The sequence below is a fragment of the Dermochelys coriacea genome, chromosome 2 (genome assembly GCF_009764565.3).
Source record: "Dermochelys coriacea isolate rDerCor1 chromosome 2, rDerCor1.pri.v4, whole genome shotgun sequence".
NCBI lineage: Eukaryota > Metazoa > Chordata > Testudines > Dermochelyidae > Dermochelys > Dermochelys coriacea.
This window is the reverse complement of record NC_050069.1, coordinates 161,879,498-161,906,205: the sequence shown is the minus strand read 5'-3', so window position 1 is coordinate 161,906,205 and position 26,708 is coordinate 161,879,498. Positions and strand designations below refer to the sequence as shown.

The window sequence follows — 26,708 nt, the reverse complement described above, 5'->3', positions numbered from 1 at the left end:
AATTTTTGTGATCACAGTATATTGCCAGTATAATTAGCAATTCAAAATTTGTAGCGTGCAAAAGATACGTATACTTTACGTCCAAGCAGATCTACACGCTTACTGTCTTTGTCGGCTGAGGTGGAATGGGGATACTGGTGTTTGTTCTTTCGGTTGACTGCGTCTACCACCAGCGAATTAGGTGAAAAGGAATTCAGAGTCCTTGGAAGGGATGAAGTACTTGCGATCCGGTCATTTATAGGTAGGTAGGCAGGCTTGCAGCAGGAGTCTGCCAGATGCCTTTGGCAGGTTCCAGAAGGGCTGGGTTGATTGGCAATGCAATTCCGGAAGAAGGCAGCAAGATGTCTTTTAACTCATGCTGCTGTTCAGAAACCTCCTCCAGATTCATTCTTAATTCACTGGCCACTCTCTTGAAAAGGTCTTGAAATTTAGGAAAGTCATCTGAAGATGATGGGGGAGGAGGAAGCAGGGCTTCATCATTTGTAACAACTGGGTCTACTGGGTTAGAGACAGGTCATGCCTGATCCTGCAGTTGTGATGGTGCTGTTTGGCAACAGTGGCAGGTTCGAGAGCTTGCGGTAACAGGCAGGTGTCGGGCCTGGTTGAGGTGGCATAGCGAGTGTGGTCTCAAGGATAGGGTGCCCATGGGGCACAATATTGCCACTGTGGTGGGAAGGGCATAGGTGGTGCCATCCAGGGGTTTACACACCACTGGGCAGGATCCTGAGAGTAGGATGAGTTTCTATGACCTCTATTAATTGGGGTCTGAGGATGAGACACTTGATATGGTGAAAAATCCTCCTGCAGTCCAGCTTCCTCTTCATTGGAGGAAGGCTGTTCGAATCCTGGCTGAGCATTTGGAGAGAAGCAGGTGTTTTCCCCCAGGGGTGACTGCAGAATGGGTAACACCAGCAGGTCACCTGACTGTAAATTGCAGTGCTGAAGCTCCTCTATGTGGTGAGGGCTGCGCGAGAGGAATCTGCTGGGAAGAAATGTTCCTCTGCACCGGTGTCTTTAAAATTGTTTGACTGCAGGCCAGCTCAGCAGGTGTCGGTGCGGGGAGAGCAGTGAGCCTGCAGGGTGGGGGTGTGCGGGCGTGTGCGTGTGTGACATCTGCATGTGTCGTCACCGCTTCCACCGCAGTGCCACGTGAGACACAGACAACTGGAAGCCCCAAGCCTCGGCACCGGAGCTGTGAGCGAGCGGCGGAGGTGGGTTTTGCACAGCACCGGAGGGAAAACAGAAATTGAACTGCTCAGCTGGGGAAGTGCTGGGAGGGAGGCAGTAGACCTGCCTGGAGAAGCCTTCTCCCACAAAGTTCCCTTTGTGGGTGACAGAAGGTGGCGCTTTTTTTTTTTGTAGTTTTCTTCAGCTTCTTTGAAGCGGGGTTGCTGTAGCGTGCAGCAGAGCCGGAATCAGCGCCCGGGTCTGAAGCTGACCCTAATGATTTTTGAAGCAGGAGCAGCTTTAGCCTGTCATTCCGGGCCCTAGACTTAAGTTTACTGCAGTAGACATTTTTGGGGAATGGCATCCTTACAATTACAGCAGTGCTTAAAGCCTGGGGAGCCAGGCATGTCGGAAGCGGCTGCGCCGACAGGAACAAAGAATTTTGAGAGAAAACTAAACACACACTACTGGTAACACTAAGAACTAACACTACTGGTAAACTATCTAAAAGGGTAAAAGTAACAAGGGAGAAAAAGTTTTCTAACAAGTCTGCTGAGCTCTGTCTCAGGCTGGGGATGGTAGAGAAGGCACTGAGGAGACCGGTCACGCACGCGTACTATTAAGGTACACTCAGAGTGGGGGGCGGGGGGAGGGGAGAAGAGGAAGGAAGAGAGGCTCTGCACAGGCACGACTGGTACAAGTACTGCTGTAAAAATCTCCGAGCGAACGCACCAACACCTGGAGTGGAGCACCCACAGAGATATCTCTCTCGAAGAACTAACACAATACACTAACTCTAGCAGACTATCAATCACTTACGGAATTAAAATTATTATTTGTATTACAATAGCTGCCAAAGGACCAAATCACACATGGCTGAATAGTCTCTTACCCTGAAGAGCGAGCTAGTTTACGATGGGTGGCAACTAGTGGGAGAACAAACAATTGAGGGAACTGGGAAGAAAGAATATGATTAACAGTGGTAGGAACACATGATCACAAACTGGCTGTGTTCACAATTAGCAGATTTCAAGTCTATCTTATATATGTATAAATAAGTAATTTAATGTAATGTATTCTATAGCTACATTAAGTGACTGGAATAAAAGGGGAGAGTTTTACTACTTGTGTAGGAAAGTAAATCTAAAAAAGGAACCAGTATAAAAGAACTAGGTTATGCAATGTATGGGAAGTGTAATGTTGCACAAAATATGCCATGAACTCTTAGCGGCTGGCTTGCAAATCTCAAGAGGCAGAGCTGACCTGAGGGTGACTACCATTTGTTGCCACTGCTTTGGCTGAGTGAGCTCTAATTGACCCTCCAGTGACAATCTAGTGAAGGAAAAAAGTACAAATGCATTTTGACAGATCTTGAAAGCTGTATTATACCAAAAGAACCTATAAGCAGGACCGACTTTAAATAGATCTCTATCTTCTCCAGAAAAAAAAAAAAAAATCAAAGATTTCATTTTTGCACACATGTTCTAACAGGGACTGAATGAAAAATAAGGATAACCTGAGTGGCACAAACCAACTGAAGAATACATAATACTTCTCTCTAAAATATCTTACAAACGGTATTTTGTTTGAGTACACAACCCTGCTTACAAAATATTAACTCAGATTAAATAAGCCAAATTTATCACAACCAAATATATTCCTCTCGATTTAATTGCACCCCTCCAGACACATTAAACAAACAGAACTGTGGGTCAGCCTTATGGCAATACTTCGCTCTGATCTACATGGAAGCCATGATTTCAATTTCTGTTTTCCCTCCTACGCCAACCACTTCATGAGAAAGAAGGAGCGTGTCATATTGATTAACGTGTTCTTCCTGTGGAAAATTCAGTAGTTGCTTTAACCTTTGAAAATAGCCTAACCATTTATAGCTAAATCAAATGAGGCAATGATGCTGACCTGAAGCGTGCAAGTGTAATACCAGGAAACTGGTAAGGCTAACAGAAACAAATAAAATTTTTAAAAACAACACAACCAGGACTGGCAAAAATCAAGTGCGAGACATCTTGTTCTGCTTACAGTATAGTAAAAGGCATGCTCACTTACTGCATGTAAAGATTAAAGAGCTACTATTTTTCGTAAAGTAAATCTGGTAAAAAATTCTATGAATTTGAAATTTTCAATGTCAGAAACAGGAAAAATGTTGACGGAATTTTTCCTTAACCATTTAAATCAATTATAGAACCAGGTTGAAATTGTTCAAATTTTGAAATTTGGGGAAAAAAAAATTAAAAACATTCAAGTTTCACTCACTTACATAATCCTCACTTTTCAACCAGCTCTAGAAAAGAGAAATGTGTCTTTCTCGTAAATTATCTAGCTAAGCGCAACAATATTTTAACTGGAGGCCAGGGATTCAATGTTGGGGCCTAATTTGCAAAGTGAAAACATTATGGTGAGGCTCAACTTAAACATATACCCCAAATTAAAAAATGTAGTAAAAACCTAAAAAAGCGCCACTGTGTTTAAACAAAGGAAAAGAAGCAATGAGAAACAAAAAGGCATCCTTTAAAAAGTGGAAGTTAAATCCTAGTGAGGAAAATAGAAAGGAGCATAAACTCTTGCAAATGAAGTGTAAAAATAAAATTAGGAAGGCCAAAAAAGAATTTGAAGAACAGATAGCCAAAGACTTAAAAAGAAATAGCAATTTTTTTTAAAAAAAATATATCAGAAGCAGGAAGCCTGCTAAACAACTAGTGGGGCCACTGGATAATTGAGATGCTAAAGGAGCATTCAATGATGATACTGCAGAGAAACTAAATTAATTTTTTGCACCCATCTTCACAGCTGAGGATGAGGGAGATTCCCACAGCTGAAACATTCTTTTTAGGTGACAAATCTGAGGAACTATCCTAGATTGAGGCGTCATTAGAGGAGATTGTAAGAACAAATTGATAAATTAAACAGCAGTAAATCACCAGATGGTATTCACCCAGAGTTCTGAAGGAACTCAAATGTGAAACTGCAGAACTACGAATTACAGTTTGTAACCTATCATTTAAATCAGCTTCTGTACCAAATGACTGGAGGACAGCTAATGAGATGCCAATTTTTAAAAAGGGCTTTAGACGTGATCCTGGCAACTACAGGCTGACTTCAATACTGGGCAAACTGGTTGAAATTCTAAAAACTGAATTGTCAGACACATAGATGAACATAATTTGTTGGGGGAAAGTCAACATGGTTTTAAATAAAGGGAAATCATGCCTCACCAATCTACTAGAATTCTCTGAGGGGGTCAACATGCATGGGGACAAGGAGGATCCAGTGATATAGTGTACTTAGATTTTCAGAAAGCCTTTGACAAGGTCCCTCACCAGAGGCTCTTAAGTAAAGTAAGCTGTCACGGAATAAAAGGGAAGGTCCTCTCATGAATTGGTAACTAGTTAAAAGATAGGAAACAAGGGTAGGAATAAATAGTCAATTATTAGAATGGAGAGGGGTAAATAGTGATGACCCCCAGGAATCAGTACTGGGACCGGTCCTATTCAACATATTCATAAATTATCTGGAAAAAGGAGTAAACAGCGAGGTGGCAAAATTAGCAAATGATACAAGACTACTCAAGAGATAGTTAAGACTCAGACAGACTGAACAGCTACAAAAGAATCTCACAAAACTGGGTGACTGGGCAACAAAATGGCAGATAAAATTCAAAAGTTGATAAATGCAAAATAATGCACATTGGAAAACACAGTCCTAACTATACATATATAATGATGAGGTCTAAATTAGCTGTTACCACTCAAGAAAGATCTTGGAGTCACTGTGGATAGTTCTCTGAAATCATCCACTCAATGTGCAGCAGCAGTCAAAAATGTTGGGAATGATTAAGAAAGGGATAGACTGCAAGACAGAAAATATCGTATTGCCTCTATATAAATCCACAGTACACCCACATCTTGAATACTGCATGCAGATGTGGTCAACATCTCAAAAAAAGATGTAGTGGAATTCAGAAAAGGGCAACAAAAATTATTAGGGTCATAGAATGGCTTCCATATGAGGAGAGATTAATAAGACTGGGACTTTTCAGCTAGGAAAAGAGATGACACGGGGAGGGGGGGTGGAGATATGATAGAGGTCTAGAAAATCATTACTGGTGTGGAGAAAGTAAATAAGGAAGTGTTATTACTCCTTCTCATAACAAGAACTAGGGGTCACCAAATGAAATTAATAGGCAGCAGGTTTAAAACAAACAAAAGGAAGTATTTTTTCCACACAACTCAGTCAACCCATGGAACTTCTTGTCAGAGAATGTTGAGAAGGCCAAGACTATAAAAGGGTTCACAAAAAAGAAAGAGGTAAGTTCATAGAGGATAGGCCTATTAATGGCTATTATCCAGAATGGGCAAGGATGGTGTCCTTCGCCTGTTTGACAGAAACTGGGAATGGGCATCAGGGGATGGATAACTTGATGATTACCTGTTCTGTTCATTCCCTCTGGGGCATCTTGCACTCACCACTGTCAGAAGATAGGATACTGGGCTAGACGGACCTTTGGTCTGACCCAATATGGCCCTTCTTATGTAGTCATTTAAAAGTTTCAATAAATAGTTCAACAGTTTTATGCAATGGGGCCTTGCCACAGTCGTTCATAACAAGTGGAAGACAGACTGATATTTCTTTTAAAAGGTCTGAGTAATTTTTCTGTGTATGTTTGGCTAGCTAGCATGGCTTCACCTGGTTTCTTCTCTGATCCTTGCTACTGTATTCCCTCTTGATGTGACCTACAGTCATCCAGTGCTGACCTAGTTCTTAGTACAGAGGGACTAATTAACTCAGGTGTGACGCTGACAAACCAGGTGCCAGCTCATGCAAAGGTTCCTATGTCTCCACTCCAAATACATAGCTGGAACCACTCTGGCTCACCTGCGTTAGTATTGTTAAAATAGATATTAGAATTATAAAAATGTGTTTAGACTTTATGGAATGCTTGTAAACTGCTGCATGCATTAATCTCATTTATAATATCTATATCTCAAATTGTAAGAACATTTGAGCATTTGCATTGTAGTTCTCTGCAACTGTATGAATCACCAGACAGATGAGAGGTATTAATTAGCGTGAAATACTGGTTCACAGCAGAAGGTGTTACGTTCCTTCCTATCAAGGAAAGCCCATCAACACCAGACGGACTAGTGTGGAATATTAAAAAGGATAAAAGACTGTTTACTCTCCCCTGCCCATGAAGATGAGTCATGCAAGTAAATTCCTCAGATCAGCTGAGCCTGCAGCTCGGGGGGGGGGGGGGGGAATAAAATCCCCCAACAAGAAGGACCTGAATCTTTATGCTGCTTGGACTCTGGGGGCGAGAATTACTAGCCATAAGTACTAGACCTCAGTGCTTTGTCTGGGTTAGCCCTAAAGAACATATAGAGCTTTCTTATTATAGAAGCTTCTATTACTTTTCGAAACTGAAGTTTGGAACTCATGTGTGTGTATATATATGCTTACCTGCTTTAACCTTGTAAATAACACTCATTTTATATATATAATCCTGGTCATTGATGTGACAGCTAAAGTGCAGTTGACCTGGGGTAAGTGACTAGTCCTTTGGGACTGGGAGTAATCTGAATATTGCTATGATCCTTGGTGTAAGAAACCATCTATCACAAAATCAGGCTTACCTAGGTGGTAAGACAGATCGGAGCACCCAAGGGGACTGTCTGACTCCATGTTAAAGCTGTTATAGTGCTTGAGGAGTGAACATTTGACAACTGGTTGGTGGAATCAAGGTAGTTAATTATAAAGTTAGTTTACCTGTGCCACAACTAGTCAAAACTTTTGACAGAACGTTTTTATCAGAGAAAGTAATTTAGTCAAAACTGAAATGTCCCATGGGAACATGTTAATTTCAATGAAATGTTTTTTAAAAACCTTGTAAGAACAGAATGTTCTGATTTTTAAGGACTTTTCACTTTGAAATGTTATACATATTTTAATGTAATTTTTTTACTTTTTCATTTTAGCTTTATATTTAAGTGTGTGTGCATACATGTTACAAAACTAAATTACAAAATAACATGACAAATGAACATGGAAAGTGTATGTGAAGGACATGGAATTACTATGTAATCTAAGACCAGAGTAATGTAATGATTTTATGAATACTGTATTGTGACTTGGTCAGTGACGGCAAGTTACTGTATATTTGGTTATAAAACTTTCCTATAGGAATGCATTGATCAAGCTTAATAATGGCTGTAGGAAGAACCAACAAAGACAATGGCTCCAGATAAGAAAATCCCAGCACACACTTGAAAGACAACTGGCAAAGACATCAGCTTCAAGAACTTTACAGCCTATCTACAAGGACCTTTTGCCAGGCTAGGAAATTCAAGATCAAAAAGACTTAACAGCTTTTAAATGGGGCTCTCCCTGATGAATGGGGGAGAAATGGTTTTATGAGTTATGGGAAAGACTATGCCAACCAGACTGTAGAGACCTTGGGAGAGGGAAGAGATCTACAGGAAACAGACCATTCCACAGGATAACCATGTGGAAGGTGGTTAGTTATCTGGTAAATCAGATGTCTGTTTTAAGAACTGTTTTTATCTTAAAATGCTTTTGTTCTAAATAAATACTTTGTTTTAAAGGAGTCACTGCTTACCATGATCACTGCTCGAGGAAGGAACAGACTTGCAGGTACTGGACATAAGTCAGATCCTGTTGAGGCAATCTAGGTTGATATGCAGGATGCTGCAACCCAAGACCTGGTCTGAGAATTGCATCATTCCATCCCAGGACAGAAAACACCAAGACTGAGACCTGAAAGGGAGGGCGGCACTCGAAGGGGCTAGGAGGGCACAGAGTTAGCCTGGGCTCCGTGACATTTGTTCCTAATATCTAAAGCAGTGGTGGGCAACCTGCGTTCTTTCAGGGTAAGCTGTGGGCCATGGTTCGCCATTGTCGGCTAATGGGAGCTGTCGGAAGCGTGGGCCGGCCACCGATTCCTGCAGCTCCCATTGGCTGGGAAAGGCGAACCGCAGCCACTGGGAGCTGCGGGGGGGGCCGTGCCTGCGGACGGTCAACGTCCACAAAATGTCTCGCAGCCCGCAATCAGCTTACCCTCATGGGCTACAGGTTGCCCACCACTTGTCTAAAAGGAATCCCATTGTGTGTTTCTTTGAAAGTTTGAGGTTCCAGTTACCTTGTAACTTCTTGTACTAGTACATTCTCCATTTTAAGACTGGGTTTCCATCTGAAATAGGCTTGCCTGCACATTCCTTTTAGTACAGAGAAAGCTTCATCAGTAAACAAGAAAGCCAATATTTAAGTATGCCACCAACTGAAATTTGGGGACTACATTTGCATCCTACCTAGACTCCAACAGTAGGACACATACAAATTCATTGACTAGAAAACATTTTGAAAAGTAGTTCTGATTAAGCAAGTTTTTCTGCAGGAATATAGTGGAATTTGCTTTTGTGCATGATTGTTCTCTCTTCATTTGTCCTATGTTATTTCTCAGTTTAATACTTTAATTCCCAGATGTCCATATTGTTCCATGCAATGGCAGAGTCATATTGAATCTCTGGACCATAACCACTACTTAGACTTTAACCCTACTACTTGATTGCCTTTTTGCTTCATTTTCGTACTTTCCTTCAATTCAGCTAATATTTTCACTCTGAGATTAGATTAAGTGGCTCTAAAGATGGTCTTTCAAAGCTCACGTTGATTTCCTCTGTAGCTATTCACCTGCTTAATGTGTGATCCTTTGCATTCACTATCCTCTACCTAATGAGCAATCTCAGGCACTGCCGCAACGTTCCCAAGTTATCGAAATAATCTTCACTGGTTATATAAATGAAGGTAACAGATGACAAGACAGTAAAACAATTGGTTAATTAATATTACACACACACAGGGCTTCTCTAACACTTTCATATATATATGGTTACTTAATATTGGAGAAAATCCTTCACCATATAGATTTTTTATTTTAGGTTTATATTTAGTATTTTATTTTATATTTATCAATTACAATACCAATCACCAATTCTTAAGGATACGATTATGTCATCATAGTCACCACTGTCACATAACTGTGAATTTTGCCATTTATATGGACCCTGCTGCCACACATTATCAGCATGTTAGTTAGCTTTGATCTAGTCCCGTTTCAAACAGAACTAGATCAAAGCTAACTAACTGTTAATGAATGGCAGCAAGGTCCTCAAGGTCACTGTGACCACAGCATGAAATCTTTTTTTTTTTAAAAACTTGTGACTGATATAAATTACGCATAACTTTATCCTGACAATACTATAACATATCGAACATTTGAATTAAATGTTAGTATTTAATATTAATATTTAAAAATTAAATCAGAATTTTAAAGAAACAAACTAAATAAAAATATTAAAGTCAAAATCTAAATGAAACTTTTCAATTTTTCTGTAAGGTTTTGACTGAGCCAAAACTGAATTTTGGAAATCAAAATATTATTCTGATTTGGAATGTAATTTTGGGGGGGTTGGGGGGGAATCACATTTGTCTGTGGAATGAAAATGTCAAGTTTCAACCAGCTCTAACCTGTGCACACGTGTGTTTACATCTGAGTTATTTAGGTTTTTAGGGCAGAAAGCTGTCTATGTTCATTTGATCAGGTGATGCATATAAAAAAATCTTACATGCTACAAAAGAGTCGTTCCCAAACTTTTTTCCACCAAGGACCCCATTAGCATCTGATTAAATGACCCAGACTTTTCATTTCTGGTTCTACTGAAATGTACACAGCAGCATGGGAATTCTCCTAGCAGCATGACCTCTCATGAATGGTGCATCATGTTGTGTGGAACAAAATGGCATCCTTCATGTGGCAAAGTGCCAGAACGCCATTCCAGCGCCATGGACCCGCTTCCAGGGACAGACCCCGGCATAACCCATGGTGGACTCCCATGATCCAGGGACCTCACTACGGGGACCACTATTGGAGGGGTTTGTGAATGCCCTAGAAAGCAAAGCATACTACAGATTGCACAGAATTTGAAAGTAACAGTACTTAACAGGCCCCTCCCCCCCCCTTTTTTTTTTTAAAAAAAGATAGCCAGAACTGCTGTGTCCTTTGTAATGTTAATAGTGAGTACAATGAGTGGGTAGGTGTGCTTTTACTATATATTCATTTTGGAACGTTCCAGATAAAAACCAATGTAGGCATAGTTTCATTATTACGATTTTTCAAATATTCCCAAAACTACTTGTCCTTGCTAAACCAATGTCAAGTCTGAATTTCTTAAAGCAGTAAGTCAAAGCCATGTAGACAGCATCTGAAAACCAGCAACAACACTGTATTACCTCTTTCACTGGCATCATCTACAAGTACAATTTCTTCCAGCAAGTGTCGTGGCGACCGATTTATCACACTATGGACAGTTCGTAAAAGTGTACTCCAAGCCTCATTGTGAAACACAATGACAACACTTGTTGTAGGAAGGTTGTCTGGATACACCTTTGTTTTACACCTATGGACAGAAAGGTAAATCAAACAGGTTCATTTACAAGTCAACAGTTTTTAATAACAATTTTAAAATATAATTTCTGGGTTATAACATTAAAAATACTCTTATAGAATTTAAAACGTGAAAAAGACCAAGAGTTTGCAGATTTAAAATATCAAATAGATATATTTGCACCATAACGTCTTTGTGTGTTCCAGTTTCTGGCTCTTTTTAACATACACTGGTGTAAAGGGTTAAGAAGAACGTTTGTCACTTTATTATGCTGAATTGTTCAAACCCATAGTAGAGAGGCAGGGAAAGGATGGAGGACTGAATGGCTCAGTGGATTAAATAATGGAACAGCAAGCTTTTCATTTCCAATGCACGTCTTGCTCCCTGCTCTGGTCAGCAGTGACCAGATGTTACCATTTGATGGCTGTTCAGTCACGTGCAGTACATAAATTCAGTTGGTGAGAACAGGATAAAGAAGTGGCATCCTTGTTAACACCACAGGCAAACACAAGATATGCATTGAAACTACTGTCTCATTTCTTGTACTTCCTTGTATACCTGTTTTGTGAATAAGGAGGATCAATCTTCCAAGGGTGCCACCTCTGATAACAAAATTCGACTTACAGTCGCTTTAAGAAAAAAAACTTAGTTAAGCAAAAGCTATACAGGCTAGGAAGTGAACAGTTTTATAACAGAAAAAAATCAGAAAAATTAAAAGTATATTTGCAAAAAAAGTAATTTGTTTGGAATACTATATGGCTGGAAGAAAAAATGTAATATAACTAGCATTATATATTTAGCATTATACTACTTTAGTAGTTCTTGATATGAAAAATGTAAGATTTTAAAACATTAATTTTATAGGATAATTGTGTATTGAACTTTATTGTCGCTTTTCTAAATAAAGCAAGATTATGTTCATACAACCTTTTGCTACTGAAAGTTTAAGTGACATTTGATGCCCCCACTCTAGGATACAAAAATGTTTTTTCTGGTTTTGAATATATTGGACATGCTATAAAAGCTAGTTTAGAGGCAAAAAAATTTGAAGTATATTTAATTAATTTTATCTGGCTGAAAGTAGGCTAAAAAAGTTTTCATATTTGATGTTTTGATATTTGTATGCAAGACTATGATGTCTCCAAGAGCAACACATACCTTAAAAAGCAAATATCTAGCCTACAGACCGGACCACTGTTTTTCAGCAAACAATCCCGCACAGAATCAGGTAGAGAAATCAATATACTGCACATAAATTTTCAAAAAACTATTGAAAAACTTTAAAGTGCAAATCTACTTTAAAAGTGACTATGAAAACTTAGCACTTTTTACTCCTAATATATATTCAGACTCGTATGCGAGCTACTGTCCTATAAGATTTTAGTTCTGTCAGCTTTGGAGAATCAACAAAGCAATGTAGAAATATTAAAACAAAATCAGAAGAGGACAAGGAATGGAGCTTCATTTCTAACAGTAGAGCTGTTATGTTGAATTCCAAATTGAGGGCTCAAATGAACTGCAACAGAGTTCATGGTAGGCAATATTGAGACATTCCACCCCAGAAGGAATGCCAAGAAGGATGCTGCCTTAGGAAGCCTTATGCCTTGCAACAGCCTTCAGGGAACTGTGAGGAGCATGCAGCACATCTCCTCCAACCTTAGGGGGAGGGGGGACTAGCATTACTGGCCAGTGTAAAGGGATAGGGCATGGGTCTGCATCCTCCTCCCACCCCCACCCTTCAATTTGCAGAAGATGGGTCACTAAAGGCACTAGCCAAAACTAGTTCTCATACTCTGAGCATAAGCACTACATTTGTGCCTGAACTTTCTGAGTGGGAGTGGGGTGGTTCCTCCAACTGAAAGGAGAGCCCACGAAGTCTGGAGGCATACAAGCTCCAACATGCCTTACTGAGGGTGAGCTGAGCCTAAAGAGCATCCTTGTCTGACTCCCCGCCCCCGCCCCCCAAAACAATGAATGGAGCCCAAAGGGAATCCAAGCCACACCACTAAGTAGCTTCTGTGGAAGGATGTCTTATTTTGGCATTTCAAACAGATTGTTCTTATAGGAATAGCCATTTGTTTTCCAATTCAAGCCCTGCGTGCCCCATCTTGTGTATGGGCCAGGCACAATCTGGTTTTTATCATACATTTCTTTGTAAGATTAAGTCTGAACAAAATTACCCGCCATGTAGGAATGAATGTCACAAAATCTCAGGAAGAAAACATTATAGCCGTATGATGAAACAGTTATTTACCTTATTGAGTTTGAGATATGCTGTCCATATTTTTTTATATATATATATATTCATTCATTCATTCCATGGATGGTACACATGAACCAGTGCACTCAATTTTGGATTTTTTTTTTTTTTTTTTTGATCAGGAGCGCGTATTGGGGACTGCCCCTGCACCCTGAATGTCCTTGTGCTCCCAACAAAGGCAAAGGCAACCCCAACCATCCTTTAATTCCTTCACTAATACTGAATCCAGCTATTATAAGACACTATTAGTGGGGAAAGACAACAGCTTGTGGACAGCAGATCTCAAAGAATCAAAATTAGTGTTCTTCTTTGAGGGCTTGTTCATATATATTCCACTGATGGTGACTCTCAGCGATCAAACTTTATGGAGGTAGGTGCTGGGAGTCTAAATGACTAAAATGCCCTCCTAAAATGAGCATCACACTGATGTTCAATTGAATGAAGTGTGTAAAACCCATGTTCTGAACTCTAAATGGCTACCCTATATATGTCTGCTACAAACATATTCCTCAAAGAAACAGAGATTTTTTGGGCCTTGGAGTGAGATAGTGTCTTTCTGGAAGGGCTACTTAAGCTAAATATTAGCAAAGTTTACTAAAACTAATAACTCAATTAGATAGTCTTCGGGTGGAAATATGTTGACCTTTCATTTTCTCTTCAGAAAATACAAATAATCTAGGAAATACCCTAACAGCCTAATCCTATCATGAATGACAGGGCCCTATGCACATCCAAGTATTTTCCATTATGAGCATATAGCGCTGGTTAAGTTCTACTTTTAATAAGGGTATTTTGACTTCGGATGAGCAACTTCCCTCTAACATGGACAATCATCCAGTATCCACACTATAAAATGAATCTGGATCTTATAAATATTAGAAGCAGATGCAGAATTTGGCCTTCCCTCTGGGATAGCAAAGACAGCCGAATAGGCAGTTGGATGGGGGATGAAATGAGAGGTTCAGCAGGTCTGAAAACCAAGACTGCCTTTGTCTGGGCTGGAGCCAGCATTATCTTTGCTGAGTCTTGTTTGATCATTCAGATTACCCTTGGGTTAAGGGAACTGGATGATAAATGCATGTGCAAGGCTGTAAGAAAATCACGGGTTGCGATTTTGTTGAGGAAACCACAAATTGTTGCAACTTTAAGTGGCATTGTGACTTGGCACATGGAGTCACAATACCACTCAAATTTGACAGAAACCCCCACCCCATGTTGGAGGAATCTGTTATAAGAGTTTTGAATGGTAGGCATGGAGAAAAGGGAACTCCTCTGGAAGATTTATTGGGATACTTCCACCAATTTACATGACTACTTCCAGGGGGACCTGCACTCTTGTCTAGGTGATGTCTGATGGGCTGATACACTTACTTCAACCATCCTTGTATGCAGCAAAGGTGAAGGCTAGCATGCTGACTTATGTAGGTGCAGGACACTATGTGACCTAGCCTGTGACTTTTAGGGTTAGGGTAATGGCAGTTGACCCCAAATTATCTTTTAGAGGTTTAAATTATAGCTCTTGATTCCAGGAAATGTGAGGAAGTGGTCTCTACTATTGTTAAAGGCTGAGAAGGAATACTCCAGCTGTTGGAGCTGATTGGCAGGATTGATAGGCATACCCTCAATGCGACTTCTCACCAGTACTTAAATGACTTTTGAAAATGGAGACTTATGCGTTGCAATGCTGAGATCAGTAATACCTTTAAAAATCTAGGCTTTATAGCACTTAAATGAAACATTTCAAGATTTTCTAGACATCTGAGGAGTTAAAAGCAATGAAAATGTCTAAACTTAACTTTCATCATAATTACAAAGATTAACTACACAAGATCTCCATATATAATACTCTATCAGCAACATGTTCACCAATCATTATAGTGCAGTAAATATTAAATAAACAAACCAGTCTAAACCTGCTGACATTTCAAAGTTTCCCTTAAAGCTATAGGTTTTCAGGCCCTCTTATTTGTGAAGAAAGTCCTTAGTTATGGGGCTTTCCTGTTTTATTGGCTGCCCTTCACCATTCTCCTTAGAAGGGCAGCCAATCAAAGCTGCTGCACATGCTAAATTAGACTTTTTGGCTGAAACTAAGGCTATAGCACTCCTGTATCTGCAGCTAGCAGGGGAGAAGCTGTTCCTGATGACTCTACAGTTCCTGTTGTGGTTCCCAGCACCGCCCTCACCTGAGGTCTATGAGCAAATGAAGATCCTCCCCAATTTGGTTCTCCCCCACAGGCTTGGGTGATGGATGTTGAGCATCCTCCTCCCTGACCTGCTTTGCTCTCTCAGGGCTAGAAGGCATTTGAAAAGTTCCTTGGCACTACTTTCCCCCAAAACTTGCGAAAGGTGGGGGGTGGTACGAGGAACTCTTTTACAGTGAAACCGGGCTACAATTTGTTTTTTTTAACAATAGAATTAGTGGTTTTGGTGTGAAAATCTTTTGGAATGAAATGTTAACGCTGACAGGGAGGAGAGAGAATGAAATACGAAGATCTCTACTTTTCTTTTTGCCCCTCTCTGTAACTTTAGGTATATTTATGCAAACTTATGTAAATGTTTGCAAACCAATATCTACTGTTTTAAGACTATTAGAAGATATGCACTTCTCACAGACAAACAAAGGGGGGGGGAGGGTGACAGAGGACTTGATGCCATTACAAATCTAATAACCATGACCAGATCTTTAACCCCCTCATCAAACTATAACCATGACTGTCATTATACAAGGATGAAATTAAGAGTTGTCTATAGTTTGTTACACCATTACTTGAGACCACCATTACTTTGTGTATGTACCACACCCAGCACAATGGGAATTTTATTAATATAAATATTTATTACTACTAATAAAATAGCTATAGATGTTAGTAGAAATGTTCAGATGAATGTTTATAACTTTAACCACAGCTCTTAAAACGCAAAGGTACTTGCCATTATTATGAATTAAGCCTATGGAAGGTATTTTAAAAATATAATTATATTGTTCTTTTATTTAGATTGTGTCTGTTCTCTAATTTTAAAGGATTTTAATATCAGAATGGCACATCTGTAGGGCTGGACATTTGGCCAGTCCAAATATAACTGGCCAAGTGACTGGACAAATATAGTCCAACAAGGTCAAAAATGGTCATATACTTTAAAGTACTACTTAATCAGAACAAGAATGAAAGAGTACGACTTTATGGTCTTCAAAAAGATTAGCCTTAGATAGAAACTTGTGTCTAATTACAAGAAGTTATCTAGCTGACTAACTCAGAAAAAAGTGAAACAATGACATTTTGTAGCAATATTAGGTTAGCATTTAAATGTGAATGTTATTAAGACTCAGTCACAAAAGAATTAACAGAAATAACACATGGCATTTAAAGGACTTTTTCTTTTATAGTTGCTCTTATGCTAGGTAGACAGCAGGCCAACTCTTCGAGCACCTTGCTTTTAGTTTTTTTTTTAAATCAGCTTTAACTGCTTTATCTACATCTGTTATCAAATTCATCAATATCTTCCTCTTCATCTGATGAACCCTGAGTCAACTCTTATCTGCCCTTTTCTTCTATAACCTTAAATTGTGACAGTCACCAGCTTTCCAGCAGTGGAGCTCTTCAATCTATTTCTGGTGTTTGGATAGAGGATTCCCCAAACCAGCCAGTTTCATTCCACACATGCAGAAGTACGCAGAAGTATTAAAATAATTTCTGCCATTGTTGCTAGAGTGCAAGGATGACAAGTCTTTCCATCTTGACGAAGGAGCAAGCTATTTTCAGTCAACTGCTGGGATTGCACTTGATTTTTTTTTTTTTTAAATCCATTGCACAGGCTACTTCTTGCTTTATAATTTGATACCTCTGTCAGAATTGTTTGTTTGTATATCCTCTAAAATTTGCAATAGCCACTATGCGATCACAAGCTGAATCAAAGTCATCATCAGAAAGTTCTTCGCCCTAGAAGAGTGGATCAGGATGATAGGCAGCATTTGTGCACAAGTGATCACTTGATTATTTTCCATGCTATTATTTTGTCTATTATCTTTTCCTCTTCAGCTTTTTTAAATGGACTGCTTTCAGTATACTCACAAATATATTTAACATTCTGGAACTAGTTCTTGGCATTAGACAAAGTAGAACTAATCACTTTTCATATTCTGAATGGACTGAGCTACGACTTCAAACAGTGAAATTAATTTTTAGTTTCGTATCCAAAAGTTAACAAGAATGTCAGTGTGGGTTACTTGGGGGCCACCCTTTCTTCAGCAGCGGCTGATTAAAGAGGCTTCTTGCATATCCAAAAATCTTTGAGACACTTAATAGATGCCCATTGCGTGCAATAAGTTTTACTCAGTACAGATGAAACTAAGTGCTCTACTAAATTAAGCTGAAAAATGGCTATTGCTACTTGTTTGCTTTTGAAAAACTTGACAATGTTTTTCACTTTTGACACTTGATGAGAAAGTTGTCAGATCTTCAAAATCACCAATGTAAAACTGATTGTATGGGTAGCACATCCATAACAGTGTGGATATGGATACTTGTTTATCAACACCCAAGCAATTTTCATATTATGTTGGTCACAACCAAAATAGCCTTCCATGGACCCAATTCATTGATTATATTTGTAAACTGGTTAGCAATACACTGGGCTGTGTGGTGATGTTCAGTTGTGCACTGGAATGAATATTAGACTGGGTGTGAAGCTGTATCACGAAGTTGTTAACACCCTGATTGTGCTCCATCCAACACTAAATACATGTGAGGAGCCTGCACAATAAGAATACCAACTCTACTGCTAAGTCGAATCTGGATAAGGGCTTATCCCAGCTGGCTGCAGCACCTGACAAAAAACGGCTAAAGTAGAAGCCTAGATTAACGTATAAGCCAGTGAGGCCCTTGTAAAAGACCTGGAGTAATTAGTGGATTCTGTTGTCAATGTGCAGAAGCCATGGACTGGGGCTGGACCCAGCTCCCCACCACCCCACCAAATAAACAACTTTTTTCATCAGCCGTTTCACATTCAGATTTCCGGCAAGTAGTTTCGTATTTGGTACTTAATGCAATTTATGAAAAATTTACAGTATAAGGATTTTTGACAATATTAAATGGTGTACTGGTGCCATAAATCTATCTAGCAAATATCTGGTCAATTTTGTTTTCCTGGTCATGGGATATTCTATCCAAAAACTTCTTAATGCCACTTTGATGAACATCTGAAGACTTTCCAGAAGTAGGAGTTTTTGTTGCTAAAGCAGGTGGAGTAACAAAATTATTAAATGAAGTAATGGGATTAGCTTCACTTTCACTGTCACTCATATCACAGTCTTCATCAAAAACTCCATGCTTTGTGGTCATGCTGCCGAAGATTAAGTGGAAAAAGAACGCACAGAAGAAAAATTTTGATGCTTACCAGCTTTCCTTTTTGACTGAAATAATCTCTTTGCCAATAGCTGGACACACCATAAAAATTCAACAAATATTTCTCCATTCTATCTACATGGATAACTTACTCACAAGAACAGAGGTGGACATACTCTAAGAACTTGCACTTAGCATTAAAAGTTAGCCATGTTCATGTCTAGTAAAAAGAAGTTTCCACACATGATTATCTTTTCTCAAATCAGCATAATTATGTCCCTGCTATGTCTCACTACTTCTAGAATGCTTTCTAGATTATGAAGCATCTCTTATATTTCAATAAGTCAACCAACCAGTAGCCTTTCAGTTCTATTTCTAACTCCTGATCTTTCAGAATATTCCAGCCTTGTATTTGGGCATACTGCACCCTTCCTCCCAGAACCTTTACAGAATTGCAAATCACACAGGTGTGGGGGTGAGGGAGCACAGGAACAGCCCTCCTCCCTGTAGCAAAAATAACGGACTCATAAGCCATACCAGGAGGGAAGAAATGGACAGAAAGGGAAAAGGGAAGGGCCTCTGAAGAGATAGGATGTCAATCCCTCTCATTAGCAAGAATTTTTTTTATTATCTGGAAGCTTTGGCTAAGGATGTGTCTGTGTAATGTTTGGGGGGTGAAGGACTATGAAGGGGATTTTTATTGAGGGCAGTTTATTTACTTGCGGGGGGGGGTATTTATATGGGCATTTAAGATGGGTTGTTTACTTTGTTGAAGGTTGGGGGAGAAGTTAGGGGGTTAATAGCCTTGATAGTTTTGTTTGTTAAGGGAGAGGCTTAATAGCTGCACATCTTTTTCTCTGTGTTGGGGGGAAAAGATGTAATGACTGAACCCTCTTTTCCCTCCCTACGGAGTTAATGTATGTCAATGTCTAGTCAGTTTAGATTGTAGGCTCTGAGTCAGGACCGCAGACTTAATTTTTATGTCCTTTGTAAACCATCATGTATGTCATTGGCCTAGTATACAAATAAAGAGACAACACTTCACCCTAGAAAATTCCAGCTAATCAAGATGCTCAGTTTTCAATTAGATTAACCTTTTCCCTAACAGGTTAGCTTGTAGTAAAATGAGTGATCTAGACACTTGGGTAGACTTGTGAACACATGGCATCATGATGTTATCAAAAAGGTAGGCTGCCTCCCACATCAGGGCATTCTTACTGGAATATCTATTGTAGTCAAACAGGCAGTCAACTGACCAGCTTGCCAAGCCTACATTTCAGCTCCAATATAGTTTAAAGAGGGCCCCAAATGACTGCTGGAGATGAAAGTTTTACATTATGTGTCAAGCCCTTTCCTTGCAGAAATGGCCCTCAACCTATGAACTTCTAGCTAAAGCAGCTCAGTGTCATTACTTAGATTGCTACAGCTCCCAAAACATGCACTTTTAAAACGCAAGTAGACTCTTCCAGCCGCTTTGATCTAAAAAAAGACGAAGGATAGGTAAGAGTGTTGCAATATACAAAACAATCAAGGTGAGTAGTCTTGTTAATTACAAGTTTATTGATGTATAGATTTTATTTTAATATTAAGCACACTAAGGTTCCCTCTGCCTATCAAATAAACTTCTCAACTTCTCCCACACAGAAATCTCCAGCTTCAGTTTAACAGCCCTTACACTTCATCCTCCCAACATTTGATCTCTTGTTCACAGACAAGAAAGAAAGTAAATAAGTAGATGATAGTCAGCCAAGTTTCTTGCATACACCACAGAAAGAGGATTTCAAGAGTGGATGTATATGAAAGAGTGAAGACTGTGTGAACAAGTTTAAGAAGGGCATTCTATCAATTAAGGAATAGCCCACAAGAAACCATAGACACTGCTGCAGAAGAAAATGTACAAAATGAGCAACAAGGCTGGCATTACTGGCACAGTCAAGAAGAAGGGAGGTGATTAGATAGGGAGAGATTTAGAGGGCAAGAAAATTACATGGGGTCTTGAAGGGGATGAGAAGCTTGAACTTGTGCATCAAAGAAGTGGGAGCCAGTGAAAGAATTAAAAAAAAGGCATGACAATCAAAGTGGGAGACAAGAAATGTAACCTTACTTGGACTAAACAAAAGGTAATCTAGACAACCTTCTGAGAGTCACAAACTCTTTATCAAGCCATTGAAAACAGTGCAAGATAAAGCAGTATAGTAGTGGGTTGTTAATTTAGACCTTATTTAAAATTATGAGATTCTGCAGATCAAAGAAGAATTATGTATCTAAGAAAAAAGGGTACCTGTGTGAATTGAAGTTTATTCTCAATAGCTCTGCCTGGATTGCAAAGCTATTAAACGAGAGGAATTTTAAGACACTGAATCTAAAGTCTGATTTAATAGAATTAAAGCACTGCATTTATTGCTCAGCTTTGTTTGGTTTCCAGGTCATGATGAATAGTTATTCTTTTACCATTTTAATTTCTCAGTATCATAAAAAAGGACTAACATTTGTATCATTTCAACATTAGTCATCTGGACCAACAATTGCTAATTTTACACTAAAATCAAACTTTAAAACATTCAGGAAAATACAAAATGTTGAAGCACTAATCTGAATCAGTTTAGTGACAATTCCTACAAGCAAAACTATCTCAAATACTACCCCAATAAGCACCTATAGGCTAATCTCACTGCAGCATATCACTTGGCATTTAGAGATTCCTGAGGCATTTATCATTAGTTCTCTGAATTGCGGTGTGTATTGTATTCACTGTTCAATTTAATCTAAGCATCATTCTTAAAACCAAAGAGTGCGTGCTATATAGTTTACAGAAATATTTGCTTATTATACATTAGTTTAGTAGAGTTTGCTACAGTTTGTTTCATGGCTTTAAAAACCATGGAAAAAACATTTCTGCAGGTAATACTGAAGAGATTAATTTATTAACAAGTCTTGCATGCCTTCTCAACAGGTCTGTTTTACATTCTATTGTGAATTACATACACAAAAGGTTGTTAAAATGCTGCTATTGAGGTAGGGATCCTGTTGAAATAACTGTACGTGATCAAGTAACAAAGTACTCATAATATATACGCAGAAGGGAACAGGGATAACATTGAACCACCTGTTTCAGAGTAGCAGCCGTGTTAGTCTGTATTCGCAAAAAGAAAAAAGGAGTACTTGTGGCACCTTAGAGACTAACAAATTTATTTGAGCATAAGCTTTCGTGAGCTACAGCTCACTTCATCGGATGTATCCGATGAAGTGAGCTGTAGCTCACAAAAGCTTATGCTCAAATAAATTTGTTAGTCTCTAAGGTGCCACATTGAACCACCTTTATTCTACAATTTCCTAACATTTGAGTACTGAACTTTCCATATTTAATATATTTAACATCCAGGGGGTTTGTATGTTGTTCCCTAATGTTTTAAAAAAGGAACACACTAATTCTATTATGTGAAACCTTAATATTGTCATCTGTGTCAGCAGATTTTAAATCCTGGATTTTAATTATTGCAGGACAGACCTCTACTTGTTGAGCTAGAGGATTAACTATATTAGCTACTAGCAGGAGTAAACTGTTATCCCCTGAAGACCAGCCACTAGAGGACGACATGTAACCTGATAATGGTTTATACAGGCATGATTTAGCCCCATTTTAGAACAGGCATATCCAAGCACAAAGATTTAGCAGATTGAGAGGCAGTATAGCTAAATGACAAACTTGGGTCTGCCAAATTTGAGATCTGGGTTCTTTTCCCTGATTCTGTAACCTTTCAGTTGGGGATGAAGTCAATACAGAGTTATGTAGGGCACAGAATTAATGGAAGTTAGAAGCTTTGAGTACAGAATTCAAGGTCTCCTGGTATACAGCCCAGTGCACGTTCCCCCAGAACAAAAGAGGTTTTGATGGATAAAAAACAAGAGAAGGGAACAAGAGCATGCATTCAGTATCCTGCTCAATTCAGAAGTTTAGTTATGTGGCATGCTAGAGAGGTTGTTGAAGTGGTACATGTTGAAATTCTAAAAGGATGCTAATAGATTCTTAGCAGCAAGCTTCATGGAAGCAAAACAGATAGGAAATGGTGATTTAGAAGCTTATGACTTAACCCAGTTCTAAAGAATTTAGATGAGGACAGTAACAGTTACTTCCCTAACCCCAGGATAATCCCCTGGCCAAATTTCAATGTTGGTGCTAGAGCTCCTCCCGAATAATGGAATGTTTTAGGCAGCACAACCCCTATTAAAATGCTGTTTATATTAGTGAAAAAAAATTACAAAATAGAAAAATCTTTGGTATGGAAATATAATGGAGTTTAATTGGGACACAGATTATAGTATCATACATTTGCAATAAAGTAATTATTTTCCACTGTCCATGAAGTTAAGAGCTCAATTTAAAGTATGATTACTATAGAAGAAAATCTTATTCTTAACTGGAAAATGTGTGTTAAATTCTGGTTTAATCTTTCCTGGATATTGACAGCCTCTTGAAACTTTTACAGACAAGTCCATTATTTAACAATAACCTTGACACTAACTCTGTATTCAGAAAACACCCTAGAAATCACCAAAAGGCAATCCATGCCCCGGAATAAAAATTAACAATTATCCTGTAGTACCAATATGGCTAAAAGGACTAAAAACAAAAACATCAGAGCAAAGTGGGACCATTTAAGTACCAAAATTTGCTGGACTTCCTTCAAACATATACACAAAACATATAGCCACAGTTTTAATTTATGGCAGCATTAAAAACATTGCCAAAGAGAGTGTATCAGAGCCTTCCACTACTTCTGAAAAGAGCTTCATCTTCAGAGTTTTGGATTGTAGCCATTTATGCTAAACAGGGGTCTTAATTTATACAATTCACATCAAAATCTATCCTTAATCTTTCAACCGGCGAATTGAATGCAGACAAAACCTTCAAAAACGTTTCCACACATTTTAATCCAACCTGCTAAATTCTCTGCCATCATTAGTATTTCATAATTTACCTGACATCAAGAGTATGAAATTTTCCTTTCGTCTTATTTCAAAGATTTGGATAGAAGAAAGGTCGCATAATCTCATGAACCAAGTAGAAATCTTCTTTAAACCCTGGAAACAAAATCCAAAATGGCCCTTAAAACCATTGTGGTTACAGAATTCAAGCAGAATTTCACAAAAGGAAAGTGGCAATTTACTAGCTTTCCTGGCATAACAAATTGCCCCTTTCCTGGCATGACAAATTGCCCCTAGAAAATCATTTTTTGATAGAAACATAGAAGGATTCTCTTCTCCAAATGGCTGAAACTATACTTTTTAAGCCTCCCTTGCCATACGTATTTCTCATGCTGTAATTATCAAATCTCAATTGAGGAAAACAGCATATGTGACGGCTCGGACCAAAGTAGATGATAATAGTGTCTGAGGATGAGACATTATTAAAAAAATTTAAACCTACGCTGCTCTGGCTTACAGTGGCAACCTGATTTTTAAAGTTTTAATTTTATTTTTTTTTATAAGAAAAACAAGATTTATACCTTCTGCTTTTTGGGGGAAATGAATATTAAAAAACCTCACACCAACAAGAAAACTTAGGCCAGATTCTGCAATAGGCTCAAAATACACTATGCATTTTGTCTAATATGGAAATATCTTCGAAGAGCCTCCTGGTCTTGACAGTAAGACCAGATGAAAAAAGGTTCCTAGACTGAAAAAGAAAGCTCTTGATCAGATGCTTTCAGATTTTTAGCATTACTATAGTCATTGCATCAACTGCAATTTTCTTCAGTCTACTTATCAAATAGCAAGGTAAGTATGACTTCAGATTCTTAGCTGGCTGAACTTTCAAACTAGCAACTTCAAACAAAGGAGTATCCACTGCTTTTTCCTAAATTTGGTGTAAAGCCTTTTCAAAACCTTCATGATAATGATGGCACTATTTAGAGCTGACGGGAAAGAATGTTAGGCTTTTAGTTCCTTCTCTGAATGATCTCCTTTTACATTAGTAAAATCTGAATAGAACAATTAAACATATCCTGAAAGTATACAAAAATTCTCGTAATTTATGGATCTAATCAAGTCTCTATGCCCAATTAGCTACTGTGTCATATGTAAACAACAAATCGGGTTTCATTAGTGGCTGAGACACCTCTATATCCACGTTTGAATATACAGGTATTTATACTATGGTCTTGACACAAGGATTTATGATGCTGCCTTAAATCATTCAGAAGATAAATTGATGGAGTTATGGGATGAGGGATAAGCATGCAGCTTCAAAACACTCAAGTACAGGAATAAGTCTAAATTATTTTAAATGCTGTCTGGAAAAGTAATACCTTTATATATTCTCTGATGTGCTAACTTATCAGTCTTGGTTTCAATACAGCTACTTAAGCAACTTAAGTCAGGAAAAATAAAGTTTGAGAAAAGCATGCAAGTCGGATTCTCTCTGCCAAATTAAATTATGATTCAAACTGCTATTAGATGCAAATCAATTTAAGATTTGAAAAGTTAACTTTAATATGAGCTCATGTGTAAGTATACAATATTTCGGGCAGGTCTACACTTACAATGCTTCAGCTGCACCGTTGCAATTCTTCAGGGAAGATGCTACAATGCCGATGGGAGATCTCCTCCCATCAGTGTAGTTAATCCACCTCCGTAAGAAGCTCTTCCATTGACATAGTGCTGTCTACACTGGGGTTAGGTCGGTATAACTGTGTCACTCAGGGGTGTGGATTTTTTATACCCCAAGTGATGCAGTTATACCGATGCAAGTTTACAGTGTAGACCTGGCCTTCATATTGTAAGACAGATACGCAGGAAGTTTTATAAGGTAATTTCTTGTAAATAAGATTTCAGCAGAGCAAATGAAATACATTTATTAAGCCTTTTGAAAATGTCCCTTGTACCCAAGTCCCAGGCTACAAATAGTCTTGTGCAGGTCAAGGGGATGAGAGAGAAAGAAGCCATTCACACCGTGACTCACATAAAGCAGTCTTTCAAAAAGCTGCAAATTCTGCAATTCCAACTTTTTGGCAACATTCTGCAGAACCTATCAGTTTAAATAATACATATATTTTCTAGCCCCTCTTGGTTGTGAAGGTAATCTTGAAAACATGAACTGAGTGTACACCAATGCAGCGTTTTCTGTAAAGAACCTGCAATAATATCAGAGTTGTAAACTGCCCCACTCACTGCAATGGTTTAGCTCAATCTTCAAATAAATTTGCATGTCGACACTTAATTATTTTACTGTTGATAATTTTGGCACAAATATTTACCATTTATAGCGCAGTAGCACCTACAGGCCAATATCTTTTTGTGCTAAGTGCTACACAAAATATGGTGACAATTCCTGCCTCAAAGAGCAGATATCCCACCAGCTGAATTGCTTATCCTACAATTCCAAACTGCCTCCCCTCCTCCTCAGGAACTAACATTTCTAACTTTACACTACGCAGCTGTCATACCTTCCATCTAATCCAGAAAAAAAGCTAGTTACTTCCCTGTAATTGTAACTGTTGTTCTTTGAGATGTGGGCAAAGACCTGTAACTCAGGTGTGTGTGCCCAGTGCACCAAAAAGTCAGAATTTTGCTTAGCAGTACCCACAGGTGTGGTGCTCGCATCCCTCCCTTCACAGCCCCTGCCATGGCTATATAAGGGCAGCACCACCCTGGCTCCCATCAGCTCCTTCTCAACCAGGGACTGCTGTGGAGTCAGGCCCCTCCAAAGAGTCCTGGAGCAGGTACAGTCTGGGACTACTTGGCACAACTCAAATTACTAACCAAGGCCTGATAATTCAAACTGTAGTACAGAGTCAAGAATCAGGCACATAATTTTTACAAAGACAGATTGCATAAAATTACCTCAGGCAGAGTTAGGAATAAAACCAGGTTTCTAATATAACATCCAAATTTTATGCACTAAACTACACGGCCCTACAGACTGAACACATCAAAAACAATATCAGTGTCCTTTTGCTATGTTGATCCTAAGTGGCTGTTGCTGTTATGGGGAGCGTCTGACCAAAGATGCAAGAAGAGTGTTTTGGAAGGGGGGAAGGAGATGGGGGAGGGGGTGGGATGGGGGAACCCCAAGTTTGTGGGGAATTGGGCAGGGGAACCCTGGGTTTGGCAGGAGTGTCCCCAGTGAGCAAAAACAGCTGAATGAGCCCAGCTGTCAGGGACAGGCTAAGCTGGCAGTCTCATGCTCCATCCCGGCAAGGGATGGATGGCTGGGGAGAGTACCATGTGCAGCCTGCAATGGGGGGGGGGGGAGAAGAAGAGGAGAAAATGGCTCCTAGAAACGACAGCAGAGATGGGAAGGCGTGAGGGGGACAGGTCAGTGCCTTGGGGATTCAGGTCTCCTGACCACCCACTGCAAAAAAGCACGCACATATCCCGCCAGCAGCAACCAAGATGGGGGGACAGCTCAGTGCACCGGGGGGGGTCCCCAGATACGCCACACTGCAAAATAGAAAAAAC

General features: G+C 39.1%; 1 protein-coding gene across 11 annotated transcripts in view; it reads right to left on the bottom strand.

The window, feature by feature from the left end:
- GALNT1 (polypeptide N-acetylgalactosaminyltransferase 1) overlaps nucleotides 1-26,708 on the bottom strand; it is a 184,914-nt gene that overhangs the window by 68,271 nt on the left and 89,935 nt on the right. For all 11 annotated transcript variants that reach the window (XM_038389894.2, XM_038389893.2, XM_043508614.1 and 8 more), the window contains one exon: nucleotides 10,492-10,658. In XM_038389894.2, coding sequence (XP_038245822.1) covers nucleotides 10,492-10,658 — 167 coding nt within the window. The remainder of the gene's footprint in view (nucleotides 1-10,491; nucleotides 10,659-26,708) is intronic.